This window comes from Octopus bimaculoides, chromosome 3 (genome assembly GCF_046866305.1).
Source record: "Octopus bimaculoides isolate indiv1 chromosome 3, ASM4686630v1, whole genome shotgun sequence".
In the NCBI taxonomy this organism is placed as follows: Eukaryota; Metazoa; Mollusca; class Cephalopoda; order Octopoda; family Octopodidae; genus Octopus; species Octopus bimaculoides.
In genome coordinates, this window is record NC_142930.1 from 5,697,066 (window position 1) to 5,713,813 (window position 16,748).

At 37.3% G+C, this 16,748-nt stretch overlaps 2 protein-coding genes across 4 annotated transcripts in view; one reads left to right on the plus strand and one right to left on the minus strand.

Annotated features, from left to right (window-relative positions):
• Window positions 1-455: 455 nt before the first annotated feature.
• LOC106867192 (chromatin accessibility complex protein 1) lies at window positions 456-7,454 on the plus strand. The gene is made up of 3 exons (XM_014911992.3): window positions 456-681; window positions 2,751-2,871; window positions 7,074-7,454. The coding sequence occupies exons 1-3, from the start codon at window positions 562-564 to the stop codon at window positions 7,151-7,153; spliced, it is 321 nt and encodes a 106-aa protein (XP_014767478.1). The 5' UTR covers window positions 456-561; the 3' UTR covers window positions 7,154-7,454.
• A 2,711-nt stretch (window positions 7,455-10,165) lies between these two features.
• The window catches only part of LOC106867198 (uncharacterized), a 48,931-nt gene continuing 42,348 nt past the window's right edge, over window positions 10,166-16,748 (minus strand). For all 3 annotated transcript variants that reach the window (XM_089348516.1, XM_089348515.1, XM_089348517.1), the window contains exon 5: window positions 10,166-10,728. In XM_089348516.1, coding sequence (XP_089204642.1) covers window positions 10,693-10,728 — 36 coding nt within the window. In that variant the 3' untranslated portion in view covers window positions 10,166-10,692. The remainder of the gene's footprint in view (window positions 10,729-16,748) is intronic.

Consider the following 16,748-nt stretch of genomic DNA (forward strand, 5'->3'; position numbering starts at 1 on the left):
GTGTCTGTAAGTTCACCATTTTTCTTTTCACATCAAATTCCGATATAATCGTAACCTACACACTCTGAAAGATAATAAATTACCCATTTTTCTGAGTTACGAGTGAAGAAAACCGACTCGTGTGAATTTTCCGAAACTCATCAGCCTCGGAAAAATCTTTTCATAACAAATTCCGATATAATCGGAATTTACACAATCTGAAGCATATTTGTAAAAAAAAATTCATTATAAAAAAGAACCATTTTTCTGGAAGATATGAGGAAACAAAGTCAGTGGCGTGCACACCTGTGCAGGTAAGGCTAGTCTTGTTCCGCGTACGTTTCCAAAGAACGGGAAACGTGGACGATCCACGGAAAAACTCTTGAAAAATTCTCCCAAAGTTTATACGTCAGTCACGTGATTGCCACAGTTACTGCGGTCCTGGTTGGTTGTTCCGCAAGCCGTGGTATTATTACTGCGGTTCTGATTGGTTATTCCGGCAGCAGTAATATTGTAACCGTGGTTTCGATTGGTCGTTTCGCCAGTAGCGGTATTGTGTGTAATTTTGATCTCGCTTCAATCATGGCAGACAAGAACAGTCTTTGTGCTTTGCCACTTTCTCGTGTGAAAACAATAATGAAAAGTTCTCCAGATGTTTCCAGTATCAGTCAAGAAGCCCTCTTTCTAACGGGGAAAGCCACGGTAAAGTTAAAACACACATTCATTCTATATAATACACCATTTATTCTTTATATTCCACACAGCGATATGAGAAAGTTATTATTTCATAACATTCCTCGTTTCGTTTACATTGAAATATAAGAGTGAATGGTTAATTATTTAAATACCTTCAAAACCACCTGTAATATATCATATTCATTTATTTTCAAGCCTTACCTGCCCAAGTGTTTTTCTAAAATAATCCAAGAACCATTCGATGAAGGACTGTGCTCGATATTTTGTCCCGATCGTTTATTTTATATTGAAACCTCGCTGAACAAACCTTCGTCTCATTATATTTTAGACATTAATTAAAAGGCGGAAAAATAAACTGAAATGTTGATGTTAAAATATTTTTTTCTGTCTATTTAGTGTTTTGTTTACCATTAGCTCCTTTTATTAAACTAATCTTTCCAGTTTCCCTTATTATTTTGGCATCGTTTTGGCCGAATATTTCTAGTTGTTCTCACCATTCCATCAATCGCTGGTAACTGAGTGTTTTATTATTGCTAGAAACTTCCATCTCCATCAACGCAAACCTCAATATATTCACAGTGGAACTTTGGTTTACGAACACTTCTCATCACGAATAAATCGGTTTACGAACAATTTTTCGAACCTAAAACATCATGAACAGTGTCTCGAATAACGAATACGTAAGCCAGCAACAACGGTTGACGAAAAGCTTGGAGTATCAGCGGAAAAGCGTCAATTGTTTGGCTTTCACTCAATGCACATATCCTGGCTCGAGTTTGCCGTACCTTCTCTTAAATTCCTTATGAGAAAAACATTTCAAGTGGTGAACGGCTTTCAGGAATGAATTAAATTCGTAAACCGAGATTTCACTAAGCCAAAACTGACTCCAAAATCAATGAATTTACTTCCTTTTGCAATCTAATCTGTTGTTATTTATTGTTCTACATCCACGTATTAAACCAATCTGTTTTGATTTGCAACACGAGTTCTCATTCATTTTTTTTTTTATCTACGGACCCCTTTGATTACTGTTTTATTCTGGTGGACCCCAATGGCCATTCTATGTTTAAAAACCAGTTTCATGGATACTTTTTTCAAAATTCCTGTTTCGTTTTTCACACGTTCACTTGTGTAAGTCTGAGGTGACCCTCTCTGGTGGAAATATGTTGAACTCCTAATATTCTCTCTAAAGCATGTCTAACGTGTGTCCCCTGCTGATATTAACAAATCAACAGAGAAACAATTGATATGGAAACCAAATTAAAGAATTAGTTTGGCCTGAAGGACAAAATCTGTTTTTGTGATTCCAGTTTGTCTCAGTCGATGATCTTTGCCAGTCTTGAAGGTTAACAGCTATTAGCAGTGATGCTTTAAAAGCATCTATTTGCATTAAATTTACAATCATTTCTCTGTGATGATGATGATAATGGATGGGATGCTGATCTGTTGCAGGATGACTCATTTTTACCAGCTGAGTGGACTGGTGTCAAGTGTTTTGCTCAAGAATACAATGCATTGTCCACTCCAGGAATTGAAACCACAATCTTACTCTTATGAGTCAAACACTTGAACCACTAAGCCATGCACCTCCATTTTAATAAAAAATAGCTGTAATTCTACAGGGTAAGACCTTGTGTGAAACACTGAAAAAAACCCTTCATTGACTTTCCTAACACAAACTTTGTAGTAAGTTAGAATCCTCAACATTTCCCATGTTTGTATGGAATTTGTTGAGCTGGATTTTCTATGAATGAATGCCTTTCCTGTTGCCAACCCCACCTGTTTCCAGGTAGGCAATAGTTTCTCATAACCAGGCATGCTTTTATAGCAGACTGGAAACAAAGGGTGCTGCTTGCATCATGGTGATGCTCCTAGCTAATACATGATGTCAAGCCATGATCATAAAGCACACACACACAATGGGCTTCTTTTAATTTCCATCTACCAAATTCACTAAAAAAAAAAATTTCTTTACTAATTTACATTTTAGGAACATAATATGAATGGATTGTGAATTATTTTCATCTGATTACAATATTATTTCAGTTTATTAAATATGTTCTTTCTTTTAATAGGAGTTTTTTGTGCAAAATTTAGCCCGAGTCTCACTCACCAATGGGCGTGACGGGAAACAGCTCCAATATGGAGATTTAGCTGAAGTTGTAAATACAGAAGAAACTCTACAATTTTTACAAGGTAACTTGCATTTTGATTTCTTTTTCATTTTTTGGTGACCAGCGCTTCCTACTGATACGGTCCAGTGGAGTGAAATCATGTGATACTCCCTCTCTCAACTGAGATGTCTTTGCAAACCACTTGGTGACCCTGTGGGGGATCCAGTCGGACAGCTCTGGCAATGACCCACGCATGAATGGTGCTTATTGCGTGCTGCCAGCACAGGAGCCAGTCAGGTGGCACTGGCATCGACCACATAAGAGTTCAAGGATTCATTGGTTTCTGTCACCCATCTACAATCCTGCTGGATTCGTGCCTTCAATAGTTTTACTTGGATATCTCGATCCACTGCTTGCTCTTTCTTTATTCATCTCCAGTGAATGATTCAGGTACTTTTTAACCCTTTTCATACCAACCCACTCGAATCCCCACCAGTTCTATGATACAAATGTATTAGTCTAATCCAAAATTTTGAAATCATAATTTCATGTTAAATTCTGTTCCAAATTCTACTTTTACTAAAAATGAGCCTGACGCTCTCATAAATTAACAAAACAGGAAAAATAATCCAGAATCCTTGTCCGGTACCGGATCAATCCCAAAATCTAATCAGTTTGTGCCAGTCATGAGGCCAAACATCCCTGAAAGTTTCATCCAAATCCATCCAGCGGTTCTTGAGTCATCTTGTCCACGGACAAAGAAAGAAAGAAACAAACAAACGCAACTGAAAACAATACTTCCGCTTTCGCTAAGGCGAAATTATAACAATATTAATAGAAGTGTGAATTCATTTTTCTAATTATAAAGAAACTACGTTCAGTTTAGGAATTTTATTAAAAAATGAATTCTAGTCTAGGGGAGATAACCCCCTTTAAACCACGAAATTGAAATCGTCTAAAAATGGTAGAAATGTAAGATTTAATTTTCTTTGTCCCCCCCACCATTGCTTGACAACCAATGTTGGTGTGTTTACGTACCCGTAAGTTAGCAGTTCGGCAAAAGAGACCTATAGAATAAGTACAAAAAATAGGTCCTGGGGTCGATTTGTTCGACTAAAGGCGGTGCTCCAGCATGGCCACAGTCAAATGACAAATGTGTATTAAAATGTGTGGTGAAGAAGTCTGCTTCCTAAACAACTACATGGTTCTGGGTTCAGTCTCACTATGTGGCACCTTGGGCAAGCCTGGTGAGTGGATTTGGTAGCTGGAAATTGAAAGAAGCCTGTCATATATATGTGTATATATGATGGCTGTGAACTTGTGTTCAGGTATTGCCATCACCTGATCAAAAGTCCCAAACATGCAAAGGCTATGACCAACCATTTTTGTGATAAGTCTGACTTTTTTTTCAAGTGATGCCTGTGCATGATGATTTTTTTATAGTGGGGAATGGATTTGCACAAACCAATCCCACTCTCTGAATATGGACAACATAAACTCGAGAAGAACTAGTCTACATTATCGAATACTGTCAGTGTTGCAGGTTTCTGTGAGTTTCCCTCTCCTAGAGAGACGTGACAACAGAGGGGCCAACTGCATGCCTTGACACCAACCCAGGTATTTCCACGCCCCAGCACATACATGCACCCAGACACATGTACCGAGCTCCTCTGCCCTTTCTTCCCAGATCTTCATCCTGCCTTTCTGTTTGTTCCCCTCCACCATTTGACAATCTCTGTTGGTGTATTTATGTCCCTTTAGCTTAGAAATTTGGCAAAAGAGATTCATAATACATTATTTACATTATTTATGTTTGACAGATATTTGTCCTCATCTTGTTTGTTGTTAACACAACGTTTAGGCTGATATTCCCTCTAGCCTTCATCAGGTGTCTTGGGGAAATTGCGAACCTGGGTTCTCATTCCTAAGGTCGTCATCATCGTTTAACGTCCGCTTTCCAAGCTAGCCTGGGTTGGACGATTTGACTGAGGACAGGTGAAACCTGATGGCAACACCAGGCTCCAATCTGATTTGGCAGTTTCTACAGCTGGATGCCCTTCCTAACGCCAACCACAACAGTGTAGTGGGTGCTTTTACGTGTCACCCGCACGAAGCCCAGTCAGGCGGTACTGGCAATGGCCACGCTCAAAATGGTGTATTTTATGTGCCACCCGCACAAGAGCCAGTCCAGGGGCACTGGCAACGATCTCGCTCGAAAATCCTACGAAGGCTAGTCAGGCGGTACTGGCAACGGCCACGCTCAAAATGGTGTATTTTATGTGCCACCCGCACAAGAGCCAGTCCAGTGGCACTGGCCACAATCTCGCTCGAAAATCCTATGAAGGCCAGTCAGGCGGTACTGGCAACGGCCACGCTCAAAATGGTGTATTTTATGTGCCACCTGCACAAGAGCCAGTCCAGGGGCACTGGCAACGATCTCGCTCGAAAATCCTACGAAGGCTAGTCAGGCGGTACTGGCATTATTCAGGTCACTGCCTGGAATCGAACTCTGAATCTTAGGGCTAGTAGCCTGCGCTCTTAACAACTATGCCATATGCCCGAGAGATTCATTGAATTAAAAAAAATATACACTGGGGTTGATTCAATAGACTAAAATTCTTCAAAGCAATTCTCCAACCTGGTTGCAGTCTAATGACTGAATGAAGATAAAGATATGTGTGTGTTCCATGCTGGTGGCATGTAAAAAGCACCTATCAAACGTTGGGCTTCACAGGGGCATTAGCTCTGGTTTGTGATTCATCTGTAATTGTAACTGGATAAATTACATCATCATCATCATCATCGTCGTTTTATGTCCGCTTTCCATGCTAGCATGGGTTGGACGATTTGACTGAGGACTGGCAAACCAGATGGCTGCACCAGGCTCTAATCTGATCTGGCAGAGTTTCTACAGCTGGATGCCCTTCCTAACGCCAACCACTCTGAGAGTGTAGTGGGTGCTTTTACGTGCCACTGGCAACGGCCTTAATGTTTTTTTTTTGTGTTTATCAAAAACATTAACAAGTGAATTGATGGTGAGAGGCAATTCTGTGTGAGACAAGTTATATTATGTAACATTAGGTGGAGTGGTGGCCTCATTCTTGGCTGTTGCTTTTCACTACATTTTGGTTGTGTATGACCAAGATGATGATGCCACTCAAACTAATCTATAATATAAAAGTCCATCATAGGGCGGCAAACTGGAAGAAGGGTGGTGGGCTGGCAGAATCGTTAGCATGCCAGGTGAAATGCTTAGCACTATTTTGTCTGCCATTACATTCATCATCATCGTTTAACGTCCGCTTTCCATGCTGGCATGGGTTGGACGGTTTGACTGAGAACTGGTGAGCCAGAGGCTGCACCAGGCTCAATCTGATCTGGCAAGGTTTCTACAGCTGGATGCCCTTCCTAATGCCAACCACTCAGAGTGTAGTGAGTGCTTTTACATGCCACCGGCACGAGGGCCAGTCAGGCGGTTCTGGCAATGACCACGCTCAAAAGGTGTTTTTATGTGCTACCTGCATAGAAACCAGTCCGGCGGCACTGGCAACGACTATGCTTGAATGTTGTTTTTCATGTGCCGGTAAGGCGACGCTGGCAACGATCACGCTTGAGTGGTGCTTTTCATGTCACCGGCATGGGAACCAATCCGTGGCCCTGGCAGCGATCACGCTCAGATGTGCTTCGTCAGTGATTTTGATTCTTAGTTCAAATTCCGCTAAGGTCAACTTTGCCTTTCATCCTTTCGGGGTTGATTAAATAAGTACCAGTTACACACTGGGGTTGATGTAATCAACTTAATCCCTTTGTCCTTGTTTGTCCCTTCTATGTTTAGCCCACTGTAGGCAATAAAGAAATAAATATAAAAGTCACTCATTTTAGAAATATAGAATTGTATTACACAATCAGTACGGTGCCAACATAAAACAATGGAGGCTTATAAGCCTTAAAAATTCACTCTGATACTGCCTAGAAGTATAGCATAGTGGGTTAAACTCAATCTTAGGTAAGGCACTAAAATGAATCACAAGGCCCTTGAAGAAGGCTGGGGCATATACAGCCAAAACCTAGTGAAAGCAACAACCAAGATGAGGAGACCAGTCCGACATACATGATATGAAAGAAGACATTATTTCACCTGTTAATCCATTGGATTGGGCAGCAAAATGTCTCTCATCTTATCTTTAAAAAAAATACACTTGTTGTTGTAGTTGATGATATTTACATATTTTTACATACTGTATTTTAATAATTAAAAAGAAAAATGTTTTGTTTATTCTTCAGACATCATTCCTCGAAAGATCAAAGCTAGTGACTACTTTGAAATTCTCAAAGAAATGGAAGAAGATGGAGATGAATGCTGAGTTTTCATGTTCGCAGGGAAAGAAAAAAAAAATTACCTCAAAACAGAAAACACTCCACCTTAAAACAGCAGGACTAATTAACATTTAATTTAATAATTGTTAAAATTCTCATTCTCAATCCATTCTCAGAACCTACCATATTTTGTCCACCATTGTTCCACCTATTGTCTTCTGTAAATAGTTTAGTTCTTGCAGCAGACATTCATAACCATGCACTCATCTCACTGTTTTGTTTTCTTTCAATTGATTTCTCTTTTCATTTATTTTACTTTCATTTTATATTAAAATCTATTCAACATCAGCCATCTTTTTCCTTTTTATCTTTAATTACAATAATTAATAACGTTCAGGCATGGCTGTGTGGTGAAGAAGTTTTCTTCTCAACCACATGGTCCAGTTTTGCTTTTCACTCATTCACTTGTGTAGGTTTGCCATGACCATCTCCAAGAGAACTTGTTTCAGGGGCCAGAAACACCTTGAATTAAATACCAGAAAATTAAATACCCTGTGTACAATAAATACATTGAAAGCAAAATACTACTGTGAATTCCCAATTTACTATTTTCCTTGTGTGGAATCCCTTAAATCTTATAATCGACCCCTAGGGGGCACATGAACCCCTGTTGAGGGCCTGTGTTACAGGGTATCATCATTTAACGTCTGTTGTCCATGCTGGCATGGATTGGACAGTGACCATTGCTGGCAAGCTGCGGAGCTACACTGGACTTCAGTTTGATTTGGTCTGGTTTCTACAGCCGGATGCCCTTCCTAACATGCCAACCACCTCACAGAGTGGCACTGGGTGCTTTTACGTGGTACCACATGGGCGCCTTATGCCTACTGTTTATATCCGTCAGACTGGTGTCTTTATCTTGATTGTTGCAGGTGTCTTATGCTGAACTCAGTTGCTGTATTGGAATATCAAACCCGACCCTTTTTTTGATCCATGGGGGTACACTATTCTCATTCTGCGCCCTGTGTTTTGTGTCATTTTTGCTTCAGTTGATTTTTTTGTGAATTATCTTAGCACCTTGCCTTAGATTGAACTCAGAACGTCTAGGTGACAGCACTGCATTAACTAATGCCTTCATCTACTATGCTGTGAGAACAGTGTACCCTCATTGACCAAATAAAGATATTCCAATACAACAAAAGACACCTGAAGACGGCTGGAGCATGCAACAGTCGAACTGTAGTGAAAGCAACAACAGGCGTGGCTGTGTGGTTAAGAAGTTTGCTTCTCAACCTTGTGATCTCAGATTCAGTCCCTTGGGTAAGTATCTTCACTACTCACGCCTCATCATCATCATTTAACGTCCGCTTTCCATGCTAGCATGGGTTGGATGATTTGACTGGGGACTGGCGAACTAGATGGCTACACCAGACTCTGATCTGGCAGAGTTTCTACAGCTGGATGCCCTTCCTAACACCAACCACTCTATGTATGTAAAATAATTTTTGAAGCTATTCTTACAGTTTGTGGCTGGAATGGATATGACAGACGATAGGAGACAGAAATGCTTGTTTTTGCTTTTCTGAATTCAAATGTCGTGTAAGTACAGTTGAGTTTTTGAGTGTAGGTGGGTGATAAAATAAATTACCCAGAATGCATTTCAATCAATTACAAAGCGTCGTTTTATAATTCAGACTGAGTTATCTCCCTTAGATAGTAACCCTCAGATTTAGTAAAACTCCTTCCAGCATCTCTTAAAGTTTGTAACCCTTGATTCAGTCCTGTCGTTAACGTTACATCAAATAATGTTGAATTCCAAGGCAGATACGTCAGTCGTTTCATACAACTCCGTATTTAACTTTCCAGTTAATTCTTATTTGAAGAAAGATATTTTGGTACTTCAACTGCCTCCTCTGTAAAGTGGTTGCGTTTGGAAGGGCATCCAGCTGTAGAAACCAAACCAAAAATACGTTATGGAACCTGGTGCAGCTCCTGGCCGTGCCAACTCATGTCTATGGAAAATGGACGTTAAATGATGGTGACGATTCACAATCTTCGTGATGGTTATTGATGGTTGTGGACACAACTGCAGACATTTCTATCAAGCTTGACTTAAACGTTTATGCTTTCTTTATACAGTTGCTGTTGAAATATGAGCCAGTTTCATATTTTTTAATCAACTCCACCCTTATAACTGAAGTATTTTCATCTAAAAAATTAATTTCAGAGAGATTTATTATTGCATAAGGCAGTGGTTCCCAACCTTTTCACTACCAAGGACCCCTTTTATTCAAATGAGTTTTCCCACGGACTCCCCAGTACTACCTTTGCGGGTCACAGGTTGGGAACCACAACATAAGGCAATGTTGAATTCGGTCCCTTTATTTGAAGTTGCGTAAGATTTATTTCCCCTTATCAAGTCAGAAATTTCATCCAAAATTTTAGCAATTAATCGGATTTATGAGATTTCTTCAGTCTTTCTGGTTCTATTCTTTTATTTGATTGTCAAGAAATTCATGTTGCAATTGTTTAATACAACCAGACTGAATTATTGTTGTAATTATTAAAAAAAAAAAAAAATTTCAATAGTGAATTGGGAGAATTGATTTAACGAAATGGAATAAATCTCGGAGAACTGTGTTTAATGCGGGGAAGCATGTTTATAGACCGTCATCTCGGTTCAAGGTGTGATGTGGACATGTTTATTTGTTGTGTGTGGACTGTACATTTAGTTGAAGATATCCAGTGAACATGTTTGTTTGTATTTTCGTCGTCTCTCAATGTTAATTTTCCATTCTGGCATGGGTTGGACAGCTCTACAGGAACTGGGAAGGCTAAGGGCTGCACCAAATTCCATTGTCTGTTTTGACTTGGTTTCCACGGTTGGATGCCCTTCCCTTGTGCCAACCACTTTACAGAGCGCTTTTTATGTGGCACCAGTATTTTCAGTGTGGCACCAGCGCCAGCATCAATTCTTTTTACATGGCACATACACATCAAGTCTGTTCCCAGTTTAAATCAAGACATAAATTGTGGTAAAGCTAAAAACAAAAGCAAAATAAAGTAATAATAATGATTTTATTTTATTTTACACTGGCATAAAAAGAAGAGTTAGGAAGACAATATTATTTGCAGAATAATTCCACTCAGCACTGCAAGATATTCAACTTAATACTAAAAGGCATCTAATCCAGTTCTTTACTAATTGGCGCCAATTTTATTAGGGAAGGTAAACGAGAGTTTGTGATATTCATGGATTTCTTGAACATCGTCGAACTAAGTAAAGCAATTCTATTCAGGAACCAAAGAATATTTTGGACTTGGTTTTCTGTCACACTGCCATACCTGGAATATACTAAAGAGAATGGTTACAGAACAACGTTTCCTATTAGTGGTGTGTAGCTACAAGTCATTAGCCCTATTATATACTCAACTATTCAATCTAGACTTTAATTAACAGGGAGAAATATTGAATCCTAAATTTATCTAATTTATGCCCATTTCCTTCTTGAAGATCCACATAATGGCTGAGCTGTTCCATTCTTAATATCTTCATGAAATAAGTTTGGTATTTTCCTGTTGTTTATCAAATAAGGTGATTTATTCTGTCAGACGGCTCGCTCTACAAGAGACAAAAAAAAAAAAAGAAAGAAAAAGAAAAAAGTAAAATATTAATGTTTCAGTCATTTGTGAAGGATTTTGTTTAAAACCAAACAATAAGCTACATTTAATGCATTAACCACTGCAATTGGAACTTATTGGTGACCCACATATTTCCAGTCACACTGCATTCTGTTTAATTACAAGGAAATGTAATTAGTTTGGCATTTTTACAATATTTCATAATTAAACTTTAACATTTAGCTCTGATGTTATTTAAATATCCTTGAAACCATGTCAAAGATATAGAATAAAGTATTTTCCCTAAACTCTGCTTGCAAAGACCTGTTGAGGCAAGTGAAATCGAAATCAAACTAAATTTGTAGACTGGCACCCATGTCAACGTCTTCATTGGACACTAAACTTGGCTTGCAAAGATCTGTTGGGGCAAGCAAAAACGAAAAGCGAAATCGTGATGGTACCAGTACCAGTAACTCACTAAGAGCACTGTCCGAGCGTGATCATTGCCAGAGCACCAGTTGCCTGGCTTTGTGCCAGTGGCACGTAAATGGCACCATTTGAGCGTGACCGTTATCAACATCGCCTTCCTGGCACGTGAAAAGACATTCGAGTGAGTTCGTTGCCAGTCCTGCTGGACTGGCTCCTGTGCAGGTGGCACGTAAAATACACCATTTTGACCGTTGCCAGTACCGCCTGACTGGCCTTCGTGCCGGTGGCACGTAAAAGCACCCACTACACTCTCTGAGTGGTTGGCGTTAGGAAGGGTATCCAGCTGTAGAAACTCTGCCAAATCAGATTGGAGCCTGGTGTAGCCATCTCGTTTCACCGGTCCTCAGTCAAATCGTCCAACCCATGCTAGCATGGAAAGCGGACGTTAAATGATGATGATGATGATGATGTACCACCTGTGGTGCATCTGGCAGTTTGCGATGAACCACTGCTGGTACATCTGGTGGTGAATGTGTTAAGTAATCAGGTTCAAACACAACACCTTTATTTAATTGGATGTTGAATACCTGAGCCATATATTATTGATTCTGTGATTGATTAGTCAGTGTTGGTTGAGTAATGTAGGGAGTAGACGGTTTCTCCCCAAATAGTAATTATCCTGCCAAGGAATCTGTTGACCCAGAAACAATTTAATATTTTCCTGATTGTCATCTCACAAACATTCTAATGATGGCTGATCATCAAGCTGGATCAGGTGGGGGACAAACTCATTTCAGTTGTCCTGGTCAGTGTCATTATTTAAGTGTTGTAGGGCTGTTGTTTTTGGTTGTGTGAGCCATCTGAAAGAATGTAAGATTGTAACAGTCACTTGTTTATCTATCTTGCTGGCTAAATAAAGGGCCACATTTTCTGCTAAGGGCTGTGTGTGGTGATGTAATGATTTTATTGGAGAAGGGGTTATGGTGATGAGATAAAGGTTGAACTAAAAGACATTCAAAACTTGGTTTGTTGTTTTGGTTACCTCAACTGTGGTCTGTGCAAATGTTAGCAACCATTAATCTATTAGCAATGTGGATAGCAATTTTTAAAAATGACTAATTAATGATTTCTTTTGGAAACAATCAGTGGATGAAAATTGATTACACATATTTTCATGACAGACAATCATTCTGAAGGAGAAAAAATAATCTTATACAGATATTGGTAGTGCCAAACCCCCTTGTCCAACAAGTTCACAACCACGTCAACTCATCCAAGTGTTTCTAGGTTTTCAGACTCACAGCTAATACTCCATGGATCTCATTGCCGAAACAAGTGAAACTGCTGATGACTTTAACATTCTCACTCGCAACAGAGTCAGATAAGATGGAGTCCTCTGAGAAACCAACAAAGGACTGAAACCACTTGGCCTTAGACACTCTTGGGTCAAGACAAACATGGAGGGAGGACGGATATATAATATAATAAATAGAACATTTTTTTTTCATTATTGGCACTGAAATGGGGTGAAAGGAGCTTAATGATTGCATGGTGGAATTTGAACTTAGAATGCTAAGAGCTGGAAGAAATGCCACTAAACATTGTTGTTTAAATTTTATTAATAGAATGCAAATTTAGTAAAAATTAAACTGATCAAGAATTAATTGAAGTATGATTAGAGGTAACTGTAAAACTCAGTTTGGTGCACCTTAGAACTGGGAGATATAAGTTTATGCAAAAAAAGTAGGTGAAGTTTGTGTAAGTGTTACGTGGAATAAAAGTAAGAGCTATTGTCATTTAGCTTCCACTAATGTGTAGTCATATTAGAGAACTAAATGAATGTTATTGATCCACTGTGATGCAGCAAAGATGTCTGCAGTTGTAATAGCTCATAATAATGCTGATCTTATCATGATAGTAATTAGTAATTAGAGTGATATAATTATCATTATCACTCTCATTAATTTTCAACAGTGGTATCATAACAAAGCATCAATTATCAAATCTAAAATGAAGCAGTGCAGCAAATTGATAACACATGTGTAATGCCACTCATCAGATAGTGTTACAGAATTGTTGTTAGGATTTGCTATATAATCCCTACAGGGGATTGGCTGTATAATCCCCACAGTGGATTGGCTATATAAGTAATGATAATTTGAAGATAAGGAAAAAAAAGAAAGACAAACAAACAAAATGATAATAATTACACCCAGATATACACACACACACACACTCTTATATAAACATAAAAACATTCAATTATATACACAAAAATAAACACTTGTACAGACATATATATGTGTGTGTGATGTGTGTGTGTGTGTATATATATATATATATATATATATATATATATATATAGCAATAAGAAAATGGAGGGGAATATGTGGTACTCATCAACTTGCAGACATTGTATTATGTCAATTTACCTGTTTATTTTTCAAATAAGAGGATAGGACAATAAAAACAATATACAAACACATATGACATATTATGTCATATCAGTAATTAAAAATTAAAAAGGACATCTATTGACCGAAGAAGGGACAATGTCTTACAGCTGTTTCAGCCTAGGGGTGACATGCCTCCATGGAGTGTTACTTGTGAGTCTGAAAACCATGTGGTTGGGAAGCTTAATGACACTTTACTTATTTCATTGAATGATTCTTAAGTTTTTTTTTAATCACAGAAATAAATAATTATTATAAATGTACATTTTTCAGTTGTCCATTGTAGGTTGGACATTGACTGTTCTGCAATACAGGGAGGTGCTGAAAAGGCATATGAAGTATTCCAAAATTTCGCCAAACACCAAGGAGAAGACCCTGCAGCGTGATGAATGCACTGATTGCTGAGGCTCGTAATTCAAGTCATTGAAGAGAAACAACAAAGAGAATGTGAAAAGAGCACAGGAGAGGTGTCACTTCTCTGTTGCCATAAATAGCTTCATCTGTAGCAGATGTCATTGCTGCTACAGACCAAGAATAAGCCTTGTAGCCAGTGGCGGCTCATAGATAAAATCATTTGGGGTGTTGCTTCAGAAAATTTTTAGCCATTGTTTTAGTATTGTGTAAAAGGAAACAAACATATAAACGGAATTAATATTTCTAAGTCTCTCTAAAGGAGACTACGGCAGCGACATAAACTTGATCTGTTTGCGTTTTAGCCACTGCTGGGAAGTATGTTTAATTTGTTCACTGAACACGGCCACAAATTCCCCCTTGTTTTTCAAAAATCCCCCCTAAATAACAAAATAAGGTGGGGGAATGTGCCCTATTTTTGAAATCCTGGCAACAACACTGTAGCTGGAAGCAGGATAATAATCTAATCCTACACTTTATCACATTCAAGAATATAAACACATTTTTAAGCACAACACACGTGGAGTCAAAAAGAAATACTACTTTTCCCCAGCATACAAGGGTCGGCACTGTCATTCACACAGTGCTCTCTCTCCCTAGCATGAAGCTTCCTATCTTGGACATGTGAGCATGTGCACAACAGCCAAACACTGCATTGGTGGAACTGTGAAACTGTGAAGTGCACAGTTTCTATACAAGGATTTTTGTATTTTTTTCATAAACTAGAAGATGGCTACTGACATTAAGCTTAAGGATTATATAATGTACAAGTATAAAGAAAGAATTAAAGAAAAAAGGACTCATTATATTGTATGTTATCGATAATATTGAATGGAAATAGGGGGTGCTGCAGTTCCGCAGTGTCTGTATACGAGCCACCACTGTTTGCAGTCGACATGCAAGCCTGACCAAGAACAGTCAATATATACATATATATTAGTATTACCTATGCACGTATGTATGTATGTATGTATGTATATATTAGTATACTTATGTATGTATGTATATATTAGTATACTTATGTATGTATGTATATATTAGTATAAATATGTATGTATGTATGTATGTATTTTCTGGAGAAGGGTTCCTAAGCCTGAAATATTGAAATACCAGGTAAAAGTACAAAACGTCGACTTACATTGTTGATTTTTATGTATTATGGTATAGATCTATAGATTTCTAATCAGCATCACTTGTATAGATAAGTGTGAATGACTTGTCTTCATTTACAATATATTCGTGGATACAAAAAGAGGGATCAGTTCGACTAGTTTCAATCCCGTGTTGGAATTTCATCAGAGATCGATTATTCTCTTTAACTGTTTAATTCTTCAGAGATATTGTTTATAAACTCGATATTTCTAAGATATTAAGTAAATTGTTGAGATTAATTTGCACACACACACACACACACACACACACACACACACACACACACACCATTCTTGTGAGCTGGATCAGTGTATAACTGGTGTTTCCTTTTAATATTCTTCTATACTAAGGCAACAAACTGGCAGAATTGTTAGCACGCCGGGCGAAATGCTTGGTGGCATTTCATCTGTCTTTACATTCTGAGTTCAAATTCCACTGAGGTCAACTTTGTCTTTCATCCCTTTCAGGGGGTCGATAAAATAAGTACCAGTTGAGTCCTGGGGGTGATGTAATCAACTTCACACTTCCCCAAAATTGCTGGCCTTGTCCCAAAATTTGAAACAAATATTCTTCTACATTAATTACATTATTTACATTATTTACATTTGACGGATATTTGTCCTCATGTTGTCTGTTGTTAACACAATGCTTCGGCTGATATACTCTCCAGCCTTCATCAGGTGTCTTGGGGAAATTTCGAACTTGGGTTCTCCTTCCTAAGGTATTTTTCGATGTTGTTGTTATTATTATTATCATCATCATCATCATCATTATTATTATTATTATTATTATCATCATCATCATCATCATCATCATCATCATCATCATCATCATCATCATCATCATCATCATCATCATCATCATCATCATCATCATCATCATCATCATCATCATTATTATTATTAGTATTATTGTTATTATTATTATTATTAGTATTATTAGTATTATTATTATTATTATAATTATCATCATCATCATCATCATCATCATCATCATCATCATCATCATCATCATTATTATTATTAGTATTATTGTTATTATTATTATTATTATTATTATTAGTATTATCATTATTATCATCATCATCATCATCATCATCATCATCATCATCATCATCATCATCATCATTAGTATTATTGTTATTATTATTATTATTATTATTATTAGTATTATTATTATTATTATTATCATTATCATCATCATCATCATCATCATCATCATCATCATCATCATTATTATTAGTATTATTGTTATTATTATTATTATTATTATTATTATTACTATTTTGATTATTATTATCATCATTATTATTATTATTATTATTATTAATATCATCATTATTATTATTATTATTGTTATTATTATTATTATTATTAATATCATCATTATTATTATTATTATTATTATTATTATTATTGTTATTATTATTATTATTATTATTATTACTATTATTACTATTATTATTATTATTTTGATTATTATTATCATTATTATTATTATTTTGATTATTATTATTATTATTATTATTATTATTATTATTATTATTATTATTATCATTATTATTCAGGTCACTGCC